This window comes from Pelmatolapia mariae, linkage group LG15, assembly GCF_036321145.2.
Source record: "Pelmatolapia mariae isolate MD_Pm_ZW linkage group LG15, Pm_UMD_F_2, whole genome shotgun sequence".
Lineage (NCBI taxonomy): Eukaryota > Metazoa > Chordata > Actinopteri > Cichliformes > Cichlidae > Pelmatolapia > Pelmatolapia mariae.
In genome coordinates this window covers 19,734,977-19,748,830 of record NC_086240.1, presented here as the reverse complement: position 1 = coordinate 19,748,830, position 13,854 = coordinate 19,734,977, and the positions used below count along the sequence as shown (strand labels likewise).

At 39.6% G+C, this 13,854-nt stretch overlaps 1 protein-coding gene across 4 annotated transcripts in view; it reads right to left on the bottom strand.

The window, feature by feature from the left end:
- Positions 1 to 6,244: 6,244 nt before the first annotated feature.
- LOC134643004 (dystrobrevin beta-like) overlaps positions 6,245 to 13,854 on the bottom strand; it is a 47,934-nt gene continuing 40,324 nt past the window's right edge. For 3 of the 4 annotated variants that reach the window (XM_063495163.1, XM_063495166.1, XM_063495164.1), the window contains 4 exons: positions 13,043 to 13,132; positions 12,854 to 12,901; positions 9,206 to 9,239; positions 6,245 to 8,483 (listed from right to left, as the gene is read on the bottom strand). In XM_063495163.1, the coding sequence (XP_063351233.1) occupies positions 9,232 to 9,239; positions 12,854 to 12,901; positions 13,043 to 13,132 (146 nt within the window). In that variant the 3' untranslated portion in view covers positions 6,245 to 8,483; positions 9,206 to 9,231. The remainder of the gene's footprint in view (positions 8,484 to 9,205; positions 9,240 to 12,853; positions 12,902 to 13,042; positions 13,133 to 13,854) is intronic. The other variant, XM_063495165.1, reaches the window with a different exon arrangement.

The following is a 13,854-nucleotide window of genomic DNA, read 5'->3' as shown; positions in this document are numbered from 1 at the left end:
GTGCAGAAAAGTCTAAAAAATCATGCTTATTTCTTACCTTTCTAATCACCTCATGATGCTTCTGATCCCCTTTGTGATTTGGGGGAACTATATTGGAGAAAAAATGTTGTTTTCTTGGGTGAGACGGCTTCACAGCGAGCTGCTGTACCTTTCTCTTGGCTGCCTATCTTCACCTGCAGCACCCACACCGACTTGTTTCTTGTTTGGCAGGTTACTTTCTTCTGGTGTCACTGCTTTCTCAACAGGTGAAGTTCAGCCTGATGCAACACGTTGAAACCTGCTCGCTCACTGCTGCGATGTGCTCTGCAAATGGAGAAAAAGTTTGGAATTACCGGGAAGAATTCCTGCTCTGACAGGTGGTCTAATTTTCATCCTATTTACAAAATAACAGCTGGATTGGACTGAGGAGCGTGTGAAAGGATTCCCTTAGAAATGATAATGTGCCCATCTCAGGGCTCTCACTTCAACATTTTCAGTTTGCCCCAGCTGTTAAAAATATCAGCCTACTCCAAAAAATCATAAGATTTGATTAAGTAAATATTAATATCTACATTCGTTTTGCAGGTTTTATCATGAACCTAGAGTGATTTGTGACCTTCTTGCCCTTGCATTTTGCTGCTGGACAAAATAAAAGCTTTCCTGTACTCCTGATAAATGGTTGTTGTGTCTGCATGCAGCCCTTGCAGGCATTCATTTACGCATACCTCTCTTAAGGTCCTGCCACAGCATTTCAATCACGTTGAGGTCTGGACTTTGTCTGGGCTATTGCAACACCTTGATTCTTTTCTTTTTCAGCCATTCTGTTGCAGATTAGCTGCTGTGCTCGGGTTCATTGTCCTGTTGCATGACTCACTTGGGACCAAACCTTAGCTGCTGCACAGATGACCTCACATTTGACTCTTCAGTTCATGGTTGACTCAGTGATTGTAAAGTACCCAGGTCCTTTGGCTGCAAAGAAGCCCAAATCATCACACCTCCACCATTGTGCTGTGTGTTGTGTCGGTTCTGATAAGCTGTTTGGTTTTCACCAAATATGGTGCTGTGCGTTATCGCCCAACATTGCAGTTTTCTTCTCATCTGTGTGTAAATTGTGCATTTCATACAAATCTGTGATTTGTCAAAAAATATTTTTACCTGAATTTGTTCGTACTTTAGGAACTAATATAAGTCTCTCTGGCCATGTGTACGAATAAATGACAGGTCTTTAAAGAAATAGGCCTACTATAATACTGCTAATAATAATAACAATAATAACTAAATCAAATGTAATTCTTTTTAATATTGGCTTTTAGTCATTATTTAGAGTTTTCCAAACTACAGTAAGCCACAAACACTCCTAATTATAATAAAATGCATTTTAAGAAAAAAAACACACTAAATAGAAAAGCATAGGCTTTAAACTACACTACTTAAACTTCCAATTATCGAGGGCCGGGTCGCAGGGCAGCAGCTTGAGCAGAGCAGCCCAGACCTAGCTCTCCCCTGCCAGCTTCTCCAGCTTATCTGGGGGAACACCTTGGCATTCCCAGACCAGCCGATAGATACAATCTCTCCAGCATGTCCTGGAGCTACTCCTCCCAGTAGGACATGTCTGGTATGATTGTAGATTTAATCTCAGCCCCTCCTGAATGACTGAACTCTTCTTTCATTAAGAAAGACTTTTATCATTCCTTGATGTCACTTACAGTATCATCATGCTGGAGGTTGACAGATCACATGGTTCTGGCCTCCACTAGTTTTCTTGTAATCTGTTAATCTGTCTCAAACTTTTGTTTTCACAGTCTGTGTCTCCTGTAATTTTAGAGTTTTTATTTATGTGGTCATTTATTAAATGGTCGTCACTCCCGTGAAAACACTTTGCTTTGGAAAGCTGTGCCTCTTCTGGCTTCTCCTTGGAACTCTGAACTCTCCTTTTTCTTGCATTTCACCACTTTCTCTGCTTCACCTGGAGGTAGTCCTTATATAGAGAGATGGGGACGGGGCAGTATGCAGCGAGTATGCAAATTGTATGACTGCACAAGACTGTTGGTCCAGAATGATTCTGATTTACTAACTAATGTGTGACTGTGAGAAAAAAATAGGTCAGTATGCACATTTCATAAATCTTTGAGTGCAAAGTCATTTTTGTGCAGGGCAGAAATGTTTCCACAGAATTATTAGTAAATGAAGCCCATTGTTCCAGGAGTCCTGTTGTTTGTTCAGAGGCAACTTTGCAAACTTCTCCTGGCAACCCTTTTTCTAATTGTACTGTCAAGATCTTTAACATTAAACATGCTATCTCAGGCCTATAGAGTCTGACACGTAGCTCTTTGGGGTTTTTGCAGTTTCTCTGAGGGTTGCTGTGAATTTGCTGGGACATCCACTCCTGGGAGGATTGTGGAGTTAACACAAACCTGACTGGACCAGAAAACAGATAAAATGTCAGCCTTTAGAGACGTGCAGAGGATCAATTAATCAAGTGCGTTTGATTAGCAGCACCTGGTTGCTATTTACCCTTTTACAGGGAGAGGAAGAGGGGTACTTAGTTTGTCATAGGTCTTCAGATTGTTTTGTGAAAAGCTTTTGTTTTCACGTCATTGTAACTCACCATATCCAGCTCTAACTCTAAACTTATCAAAAACAACATTTTGAATTTTAGTCTAAAGGGTAAAGAGGCTGTCTGTCTTCCAAATCCTGAAGCTGGTTCGACATAAGAGGGGCCTGATAGCTGAAGGCTCTGCTTTGAGAAACTCTAGTAATCACCAGTCTGCAGCCTGACAGTGAAGTGCTCTATTAGGACAATAGGAAGGCTTGAACATGTGATGGGGTTTGATTTTTCAGGACTTTATATGTGAGAAGAAGGATATCTGATGCCTGTCAGCACTCTTGCCTCATCATTTTGGATCAGCTGAAGGTATTTCAGGGTTTGTTTGTTTGGTTGGTTGGTTGGGGTTTTTTAGAACAACCTGATTAAGTGAATAACAAAACTCCAGTTTAGAAATAACACAGCAGCGTCATTTTCTATGAATAAAAGAAGCAATATTAGATCACCAGCCCAAGATAATGAAGTCAGAGCTGTTAACACAACTGATGCTGGGAAGTTTTACCTTTTTATCTAACCTTTTTATTGTGATCTCAGGTGTTTATTAATGGAGCTACAAGCGAAAGCATGATAAACAATAATGTTTTTTAACAATGTTTTACATCCCCGCTGTCAACTGAGAATCTTTAACTTCTAAAGGTGTGTTTTCAATCCAGTTATAAATAAAACTGCATAATATCAAATGAAAATGTTCAGTTTGTGACCTGATTATGCTGTAGATTATATTTTGAATTTACAAAATTTCAACTTTTGCTAAACAAATGTCAAAATGGGTCTGAATACCATCAGAAGCAGCTGTTTAGAGACAAATATGCAATATTCATCACATCTGAAATCAAACCATAAATTCATGTTTTAAAAACTAAATTGAAATTAACAAAGTTTTCATCATCTTCGCACTAAATTGTTTATTAGTCAGTCCATATGCTGTCATAAAAAAGCAACAGGGAAACCTCTGATAGCTAAACTACAGAGCATTTTTATCCGTACGTAATGTGTTCAAATAAGCAAATATTTGATTGTTTTTCCCTGATAAGTGACCTACATATTTAGTAAGCTCATTCATTGATAAACTGTCAGATGTAGGACACTTTTATTTTATTATAAACATGAAAAGAAATTGATTTTGTCTCCCGACGAGGACTTTAATCCCAGTTTGACCTCTGGGAAGAAGAGGCTAAACTGATCTTTATACCACACAGGGTCACAACAGCTCTGGGTGTCTGAGAGTGTATGAGGCAGTGTACTGCTGGATGGGGGGTGGGTTATTTATAGCAGTCAGTGAGGTCACCAACAACAGACAGCCTCAATGAGCTGTATTCAGTCTATAGTTTACCACCCCCCCACCCCGCATACGCTCCACAGAGTCATGACCTCTGAGGGAAGCTCCTGGGAAAAGTGCGAGCTGCTGATCGTTACTGATGAGGACACTAAATCAGGGAGAGTTTAAACATAAAGGCAGTGGGTGTACTTACAGAACCTTGCGTGTGTGTGTGCGTGTGTGATCCTTTTGGTGGAAATGTTGGACTTTTTTGGTCAGACTGCAGCTCTTATTGTGCTGCCCTCACATTCCTGTCATTCTTTAAATGGCTGACGTTTGAGAGCCAAAGTGGTTAGAGAGTAACTTTTACTCAGCTTTGACTCTATTTAAATATTAATTAACTTTTATTACAGACGTCTACTCCATTACATTTCACAGGGAAGCGTCTGGATGTTTTTGCCTCTTTGGGTATTCAAATTTGGCATCAAAATGCCAAAATTAAGCAAAAATAGAGACAAATTGTTAGGTTATTTAAATGTGTGCAAATGTTAGGTTGATATTTAATTGTTCTGTTAATCCTGTAAAGCCTGAACCATGAAATAATTGCCAAAAAACTCTTTTTTGGTAGGGGTAGTGTTTGTTGACAGTCTGAATGGCCCAGGGGAAGAAGCTGTTAGTGAGTCTGGAGGTGTGGGACTTGATTGACCTGAGGCGACAACCAGAGGGCAGCAGGTCAAACAGGTGGTGGGCGAGGTGCGAGGGGTCACCTGTGATGGCCCTGATTTTCATGAGAGAGAGGAGCTGGCGATGGCCTCCAGCGGTGGCAGAGGGCAGCCAATGATTTCTCAGGCAGTGTTAATTACCCTCTGCACAGCCTTCCTGTTCTCATGAGAGGAAGGTGTAGGATTTCTCATTTTCCTATAAATTTAAATGGAAGCTAAAGTTTGATTTTACGGTCCCTCACACAAAGTCTTTGTACTCTCCTGTATTCCACATTTTCTGTTGCTTTCACTCTTTAGTCTGATACTGAAATACAGAGTAAATTTTTAAACATGAGGCCATTTCACTCTTCAGATCTGATCTGGGGTTATTGCCTGATAAATGTTGACACATAAACCAGTCCAGTAACAGGATAAATATGGCACTCTTTAAAGCCACTTTTCATAAGAGTTCATTCTACTTGCAACACATTTACTTCAGTAAGACTCCAACAGAATATTTTAATGTTATCAGCATCTAAAGCATCTGAGGAGGTTGATGCTCCAACAACGCTTGTAGTATAAAGAACAGCTTTATTACTTGAACGACAGGCATTTCAGCCTGTGGCCTTCATAGTATTCAGTTAAATGTAAAGTTTCTTTTTCAGTGAGCTAAAGGAGCTTTTACTTTTATAGCAACAACATAATGCAACAAGAGTCAGATTAACATAGTTTTAGAGTAAATATTTCACATGCTTCAGCATCCCCACAGGGCTGTATATCGCAAGTGTTTGTAAAGTACAAATGACTCTTTTATAGGTTTTTTGGTTTTTGTATTTGTACACTATTTTTTTATTTATTCATTTTTCTCATTTAATTCTAATTCACATGTTCTTCTTGACTTGTGCTGCTGTGATGTGTGCATTTCCCCAATATGGCATTAATAAAGTCTGCTTAATTTACACCTGGTTTTCTAACCCACCTCCACCTAAACGTCTCTTTTTAATTCTATATCTGACTTGATATCGATTATTATTGATTGATTGATTATTGGTCTCCTCATCCAACGTATGCACAAGGGAAGTGAGGAGGACCCAAAATATACTAAAATACTATATTAAAGAATTTTTGCAGTGCTTCTGGATAAAACAAAGATCGGAATAGTCTTCTCAATTTTATTTTGCCCTAAAATGCTAAAGTGGTCTGTATGTGTGTGTGTGTGTGTGTGTGTGTGTGTGTGTGTGTGTGTGTGTGTATATATTTAGGTTAGTGGGTCATCTAGTCTAAAATAGATGATGCCTTTGTTTTTCTAATGACCCAGAACTTCATGTGAATGATTAAAAACACTCTTCTCCATACACCTCACTTCTCAGGTTTCTCTGGCCTATAGTTTATTTTTCTGGTGGTTCTCAGTGAGTTGCTGCAATATCCACAGGATTTAGAAAAGCTGTAAACCAGATGAGGGTAGTCAAGGAATTTTACAAATGGATCACTTTCCAAGAATACAGCGGAGTGCGGTCTCCCGCTTGTTTTACAGATTTATTACATTAGATATGTTTGTTTGGCCAAACTGCGCTGCAGAGAAGACCAGAAGGGGAATCGAGGGCTGAGATCATGGAAGAGGTAATTATATATACACTTTGCAGCCTTGCTCATCCTCCAGAGATCAAGACCAGTGCACACAGAGACCAAAGAAACTCCTAGTTTGATGTTAAATACTATTTATTGCAGATCAAACACAGATGCACACTTATCACTCACACCATCAGCTCCAGCAGGCTCAGAGCTGAAGGTGTTTACAGCTTCATGTCAGGACGCGCCTGACCTGTCGCACTCAATTTCTCTCACTCACTTACTTTCTCACACACACATGCACGCACCGAAACATGAGCTCATGTATTTATTAACTCACTCACACAGTCAGTCAATCATTTGGCAGACTCGAAAAGTGATAATCCCAGTCGCAGTAAGTCAGTCAAACAACCTGGAGGGCTGATGAAAGCTGAGGGAAACCGAACTGAAAACGTATAAAACAGTAAAGAGAACAAACCAACAACCTGTACAGGTGTTTAAAAACATGCTGTGGATAAAATAAAATCTCTTTGGATTTGAATACAGACATAATTTTTGGGGTTGATGGGCGGAGAAGTTCGACTCCTGTAAATCCCCTGCATTTTGGAGGAAGCTCTAAAAGGCAGTAAAAAGTAGCAAAGGATTGGATTGTTTTGAATATTTTAAATAAATCCCTTCTGATGTCTTTGATTTGAAGTAAAGTTAAAGTAAAAACAGTTTCCTGTGTGGTTCAGTCAGAGCAACGGGGACTTTTTCTCCCCTCTATGTCTTCTCAAACTTTCTGACTTAAATCAAAGCACTTATAACCCTTCATAAGAGGCAGACTTCATCTTGATGATGTAAAAGTATCCAGATTTTCACATGGAAAAGCAAAAAGCTACAGAAATGTCCGGCAAAACTGCTCATACAATATGTTGATATGATGTTTAACTGTTCATTTGCTGGGTGTAAGTATTTTCAACTTTGCTACTCTTTAGTAAAATTGACCCTGTTGAAGTTACACACACTGCAGTACCAGGATACACAGGGAGGCCTGAACACCCTGAGCTGCTATCATTACCGGCAGGTTTCACACACAGACTGTATAGAAAGATGGACAACATGCAGCAGTCTCTGAGGGATTTGATGTGTGACCAAGATCAGCCAGCAAATCAGTTCAGAGACATGGAAGCGGTTTTTAAGCCTTGTGGGGTTTTTTTGCATTTGAGCCATCTTCATCTTCATTTTTTTGGAGCTAGAAGTCACCATATTCAGATGAAATGGTGCACTGTATCCACAGACTGTATGAGGGCAATTTAAAGACTCATACCTGCTACTTAGAATACTAGAACTTCACTTGCTAAAGCTGGAGCACAGGTTTCTTTGCACAGGCTTTTAGCACAGTTAACAGCACAGCAACACCAAACTGAAAGGCTCAATATAGTTCAAGTAGGTGCTTTATTGAAATGGTACCCCATGTACAGCTGTCTTAAATGGGTATGGTTGCTATAGAGAATAAAAGAGGCTGTAAACATGCTTATTTTTGCTGTGAAGTTGGAACTGCAGCTTTTCAGCCATCTAGACAGAGCAGAGAGAGCAGCTGCAAATAATGCTGAACTAGAAAGCCATAAGCTGAAGATTTTCCCCTTTTCCACAATATTTTCTAGATTTTGTACAATGGAAGAAAGCGGTGACACAATGTCCATCTTTTACATACAGCCTGTGTTTTTTTATATTTTGCTTTTAGACACCAGGACTTTAACTCTCCACTCTGCCGGACTTGACGCAGCAGTAGACATCCCATTAAAGCTTATCGTCTCAGCAGGACCCGACGACACTCGTACACACAAAAACAATCAAACCGAAAGAATAAATGCCAAAAAACCTCAACAAATTAAAGCAATAAATACTAAGCACACAGTGCCAAATCTTAAAACTTTACAGCTCGCCTCTAGTCTTTGACTTCTCCTCTTCCTCCACCTCATATGTTACATGCTTTATCTCCTTCCTCATCCTGAAGCTTTCATGCTCTTTACACCTTTACAAACATCTTTCTTCTCACTTACTCGAACCTTACTCGTGGCTTAAAAAAGAAAAAAAAGAAAAATGCTGAGCGCACACACATGCTACAGTACAGATCAGTAGGTTTCAGATTCCTCATTTAGCTATGCGTGATCAAATCAAAAATAATCAAAACAAAAGTAAAATCACAGTGAACAGACGCACACAGAATCACAGCTATACATCAGTAGTGACCCAGCGGCCGTTTGGTGTCCAGCATCGTGATTGGTTGATTGGGAAGAGGAGCTCTTCCCCTCCCCGTCGGCTAAAAACGAATATCTGAAGATGTACTCAGTCAGTCTTCTTTGGCCGTGATGAAACATGACTCCACCTGAGGGACAGGCCAACCAATGAAAAGTTACCGAGGCATGTAGGAACGGTAAAGCGCTGACACGCGTTATCACTCTATGCTCTTTAATCAAACTTAAAAAATGGATTCCTAGAATAAAACATATCCTTAAGTTGTCGTTTGATTTAGACACACAAAGAAATCTCATTGGATAAAAAAATATATGATTTTGTTTAAAACAAATAAAAATCTGTGACCTAATTTAAAATGTAATAATCTTGATTTGTGCCGCTTCTTTTAGAAAAAGCTGAACATGAACTAAAAATAAGATTTGAAAACCAAAACTGCTCCTGTAGGAGGATTTTGTTTGCCGCACACAAGGTTTTTCCTCAGAACTGCTTGATTTGTTTTCTGAAGCGGCACCTTCCTGTCGAACACTGGGGTGTGTTTGCCTCTTTAATTTTGCTTCTGCATGAAGCAAAATTAAAACCTCACAAAGCTGACCGCGAGGAACCAGAAACAAGCCATTTGGAGGCCTGTGCAAACAAGTTCAAATACATAAACAGCTCAATTGAGTCATCAAATCAACCCGTTTTCCCCCATAAAACATGAACGCAGCATCTTTCTTGCCTTTCCTTACATTTCCTTTTTTTTGAGGACACCGGACTGAGTTTGAAAAACTGCCTACACAGCCCTGTTCTTCTGCTCTAGAATAGTTCTGATTATCATGCAATTAATAAGAGGAAATGCATGAAAATACTTACTTTTAACATTGTGTCCTGTCAGCATTTTAACCTGCTAAACACACAGAGAAAGAGAAAGAGAGAACAATTCATTAGTGCACAGCAGAGCAGTCTGAGGCTAAAACAAGTGCTAAAGGTTCCTGCCAGAACCTGTAATAAGAAGCAGAGCAGCTCCTAGCACAGAAACATAAAAGAAGCCCTTACTTAGCAGGTGCCACACAAATTAACTCCAGAGACAAAAACTCTACTGTAGGCAGCTCTAATGCAGTAGTTTTATTTATCCTCCAAGACTTAACTGTGGCCTCCTGTTCGTCTGTCTGTAGGGGAGGGGGGTTTGGATTATTATCACAGGTTAGTACTCTAACGAGCGCTCAGGCCGAGACCAGGAAGTAGTTTCGCCACTTCTCCTCCGCAGGCGGTCCCCTCATAAAGAGGAGGGGGCTCCATTAAGCATGGCTAATGAGACGGCACGCTAACGAAGCTTGCTACGGTGCAGGCGAGCACACCTGGAGAGGAGAAGGCGAGGAGGAAAAGCTGCGAGCACGAGCGGATTTAAAGTGTAAGCAGAGAGACAGCGATGCGATCCACAAATCAGATTTGGCTCCATCATCATCAGAAAAAGTCGAGAAACAGAGCAGAGCTTAATATCTTATATCTGGAATTGCTAATGCTGGCTGTATTTCACTAGAAGACATAATAGTGCTGTACTACTATATCATGATTAAATTATCTTGATAACTTCTTTCAACAAAATTTCCTTTCCTCTGCAGAGATCAGCTGTTTGCACCCTTTTAACAGTTGTGCAAATAAATACACGTAATCCTTTATTACATCCAATTTCCAGGCACGTTTCAGAAGGAAATATCGCCCTTTTCATTCCACTTAACTCAACTGTAAAACACAGCTACTCTGATTTTCTATACAAACCATATGAGCAGATGATAAAATATGATGCATTACTGCAGATTAAAGGCCTTTTTCCAGACAAGCATGTGTTTTCAGTTTTGTGGCTTGTTAAAATTGTTCGGATTGGAGTTATGTAAAAGCACCGCTGGGATTTATGTGAGGTTACCAGCATGAATACAGGCCCCAAAGGAAGAGAGCTATGCAGGCCCGCGTTTGCATGCTGTGCCTGTGTACAGTCACCAGGGGGCAGTGTCAGAAATAAGTGGATCGAAGATTTATGTGCTCAAGTTGGTTGTTCAAGTTTAGCCCCTGCAGGGAACTCCCACTCTTTGAACTTTAAGATAGTACAGAATGAATGGGTCTCTAAGGAGCTGTAGAGCAAGTATAAATCATGATTTTTATAGAAGGATTTTTTTAAAAACTAGATTCTATTCTAGTAACTCTAGTTCTATTCTTCTTTCTGTGGCTCTTAGAGGCGTAACAGCACCATGAGCCACTAAAATTTAGATTTTAGGCATGAAGCGGCACAGAAGTCGCTTCTACAAAAATAGAAGCTTCTGATGTGGCGCAAGTACTCTTCCAACATCTAGTTATTGTCTGAAAATGAGCGCCATTAAGAGAGTGTGTCCGCTTCTAAACTTTTAAAAGACAAATCAGTTTATGGACAAAATTTGCCTCACTGTAAAAGAAAAACTTGCAACTTTATGCAAATTCGGGCATTTTACAGAACCTGGATTTCTTTTTGGTTCATGAAGTTTCACCTCTCTGCAGTAAAGAGAGAGAGGGAGTCCCAAAAGTTTACCCCTAGTTGAAGTTGTCCTCACGGTCACTGTCAACATAATCATTAAGGGTGACATGAGATTAGGCGTGAATCAAAGGTTTGGGTTGTTATAATCACAGGGCCTGAGGTGTGAATCCTTTATGAGATGTTGCCCCACCCTCAATGTGTGAATTGAAGTTGAATGACCTGGGAAGGGACCTCAAGACTGCACTACAGGTGACTGAGGTCATGTCCACACTAATACGTTTTTCGTTTGAAAACACGTTTTGGCTTTCCGTGCACACTGAGACGGCGTTTTTGGTCAAGGAAAACTGAGCTTTTTGGAAACGCTTTCCAAAGCGCCATTTCCGCGTCACAGTGTGGACAGCGTAACCACAGGCTTTCGGAAACGAAATATAACGCATTTAAGTCATATGATGCAGTCATGTGACCAACTAAACTAAGATAGCGGAGTGCATTATACAGCAGTTGTTTTGTTTACTCTCAATTTTCACAGCCCTATTAAAGATTAATATCAGTTTGAAGCTTTTCTTCAAATTCTTTAATCCTCACTCGTTTTTGCAACTTTGTACTTTTGTGTTACTCGCAGCAACAACTCCACCTCGTAAGTCGATTTAAAAAACTTTCCTCTACATTTTGCCGCGACGTTTCAAAGAGTCGTAAAGTAAATAAACGGCAGACAGAAACTACGCAGGTTGAAGCATATTACGTTTCACGCATGCGCAATACAGGAACCTAAGTATTTCAGTCGTTCCAGTGTGCATGAACAACTGTTCTGAAACGATTGAAAACGATAATGTGGATGCGGACCGTTTTCAGACAAAAACGCTGTTTTTGAATGTATCCAGATAAGTGTAGACGCAGCCTCTGCTCAATGACCTTAGTAACTAACATGATGGAGAGTCAAAGCAATGTCGCTCAGGACTGCCTCCAAGGTGACAACCCCACTAGGGGTTAAAAACCTGGAACTCTCCATCAGTCTTTATAACTTAAGAAGCTTCGTGTAGATAAGATCTTCATAGTAGATCGAGGCGCGGGTCATTACAGTCACAGGGACCAAGGCGTGACTCCTTTGTGATAAGATCTTCATAAAGATAAGAACTCCAAACTTTACTATTCAAGCCAACTTTTCAACCAATCAGCATTCTGCCTCACTCGACATCGGCCTACGTGTTGTTGGCTTTTTGTAGGAAACATGCAACTCCGAAGCATTTTATGCTGGTTTAACTGCCACAGGCACTCGCCATGCATATCCGAAGCACTACACAAACAGACGCCACATAAATCCCACAACATAATGACCACCCTGAGTCTCGTGGTGCTACAAAAACAACAAGGAAAGCTTCTGAAGACTTGAAAACCTACATTTTTATCATCTTTTGCAAGAATAACCCCTGGATAAATACTGTTATTATAATAATACCTTGTCAGGATGTTGAGAACACTTTAAAAATAATATAACCAAATATAAAAAGAACATTTTGAATCAAGTAGAAATTATTAAATCAGTCTAATTTAGCTGTATTCCTTCAGTAATTGCACTTAACATGTATACACACATCTGTCTGCAATATTTAAAAGAAAACTTCAAAGAGTCAGAGGTTCAGTCACATCTGAGAGGGCAGAGTAAGATCACCTTTAAAAAATGATTTTTTATGGTTATAGCTGCACCCGGCCCATTTCAAGTAGATTAGGAGGTGATCTGAGCTGCCAGAAAACTCCTTTCACATTTTAATCTTCATATAGTATTTATTTAATGCATTATTTTGTTTGCAGTTGGTTTTGCATGATTAAACTTTAATTTTAAGGCATCAGGTATCAACTTTTCTAGCTAAACATTCTGGCTGCTAATCTCAAGTAACTCACGTAAGACAACTCAACTTTTATATTCCCATGTTACTGTCAGGTTTTATTAGCCAATTAAGCGATTGAAAACATAATAAATGCAATTAAAAAACAAAATGTAGGAAACAATACTGTACCTCTTTCCTTCCCATTCAGCAATCTCTCCTCCTCCTCCCGACTGTCATCTGCTCAGAGGAGACAGTAAAAAGTGACATTATTGTAGAAAAATGTGAAGATTTGGTTTTAAAAATCTAATTTCTTGTCCATGTTTAACAGCTTTGCACACAAAACTACTACAAAAGGAGTGCGTTTCTGTTTGTGTGAACCTGAGTGAAGCTCTTTGACCAACGAGGACACGGTGTTGGTGATGGAGTCGGCTGCAACCAGGAGGTCGTTTCTCAGGTTTCTCCTCGGGCCTGGAGCAAAGAAAACAATCATTATTTTATCCAGCACTTGTATTTACAGTAATTAGACAGTTTTGTTGTTGCATGATTATTTGTGCTGTTACTCTGTCTCGCTGTGGCAGCAGCATATAATCTGGTGTTAATGAAAAGAGCTGTTTAAATGAGAAAAGAATGAAAAGGGGCTGAAATGCGAGCAGAGCAGACGTGTGAAAAAGCACTTTGAGGCCAGTTTGTAATTTGTGATGCTGGTGTGCTTAAATACAAGAGATTTAAATGTTTTACTCCAATTTTTAGATAATGTGGAACCTGTTAAGCTCATTTTTGTCTTTGAACTTTTACTCTTAGTCTCTACTACAACAGCTTTGCATAATTCACAGCTCAAAATAATCCTTATTTATCTTATGCTCAGTTAATTTCTTCTGAAAATTAACTGATTGGCTGCCCCTTGTAAACAGACGTGTACACAGCAGAGGGATGTACTATTTTTTATAGTATTTTTTTAATAGTTTTGCATAATTACTGAATAAATTGCAAACTGTGTGTGGCATTGTGACGGCAAAGTGCGTGTATTTATTTGATGAATGAGAAAACATATAAAATGGCTTTATTGAGGATTCTGATTTGCTGCCGAGTCTCTTTCACACTGATGGAATTACAGCAGTCAGGACACAGAACACACACCAAGAATGTCTGATCAATCAGTCAAACCAATTTCAGTTTGATCTGCCGACAAA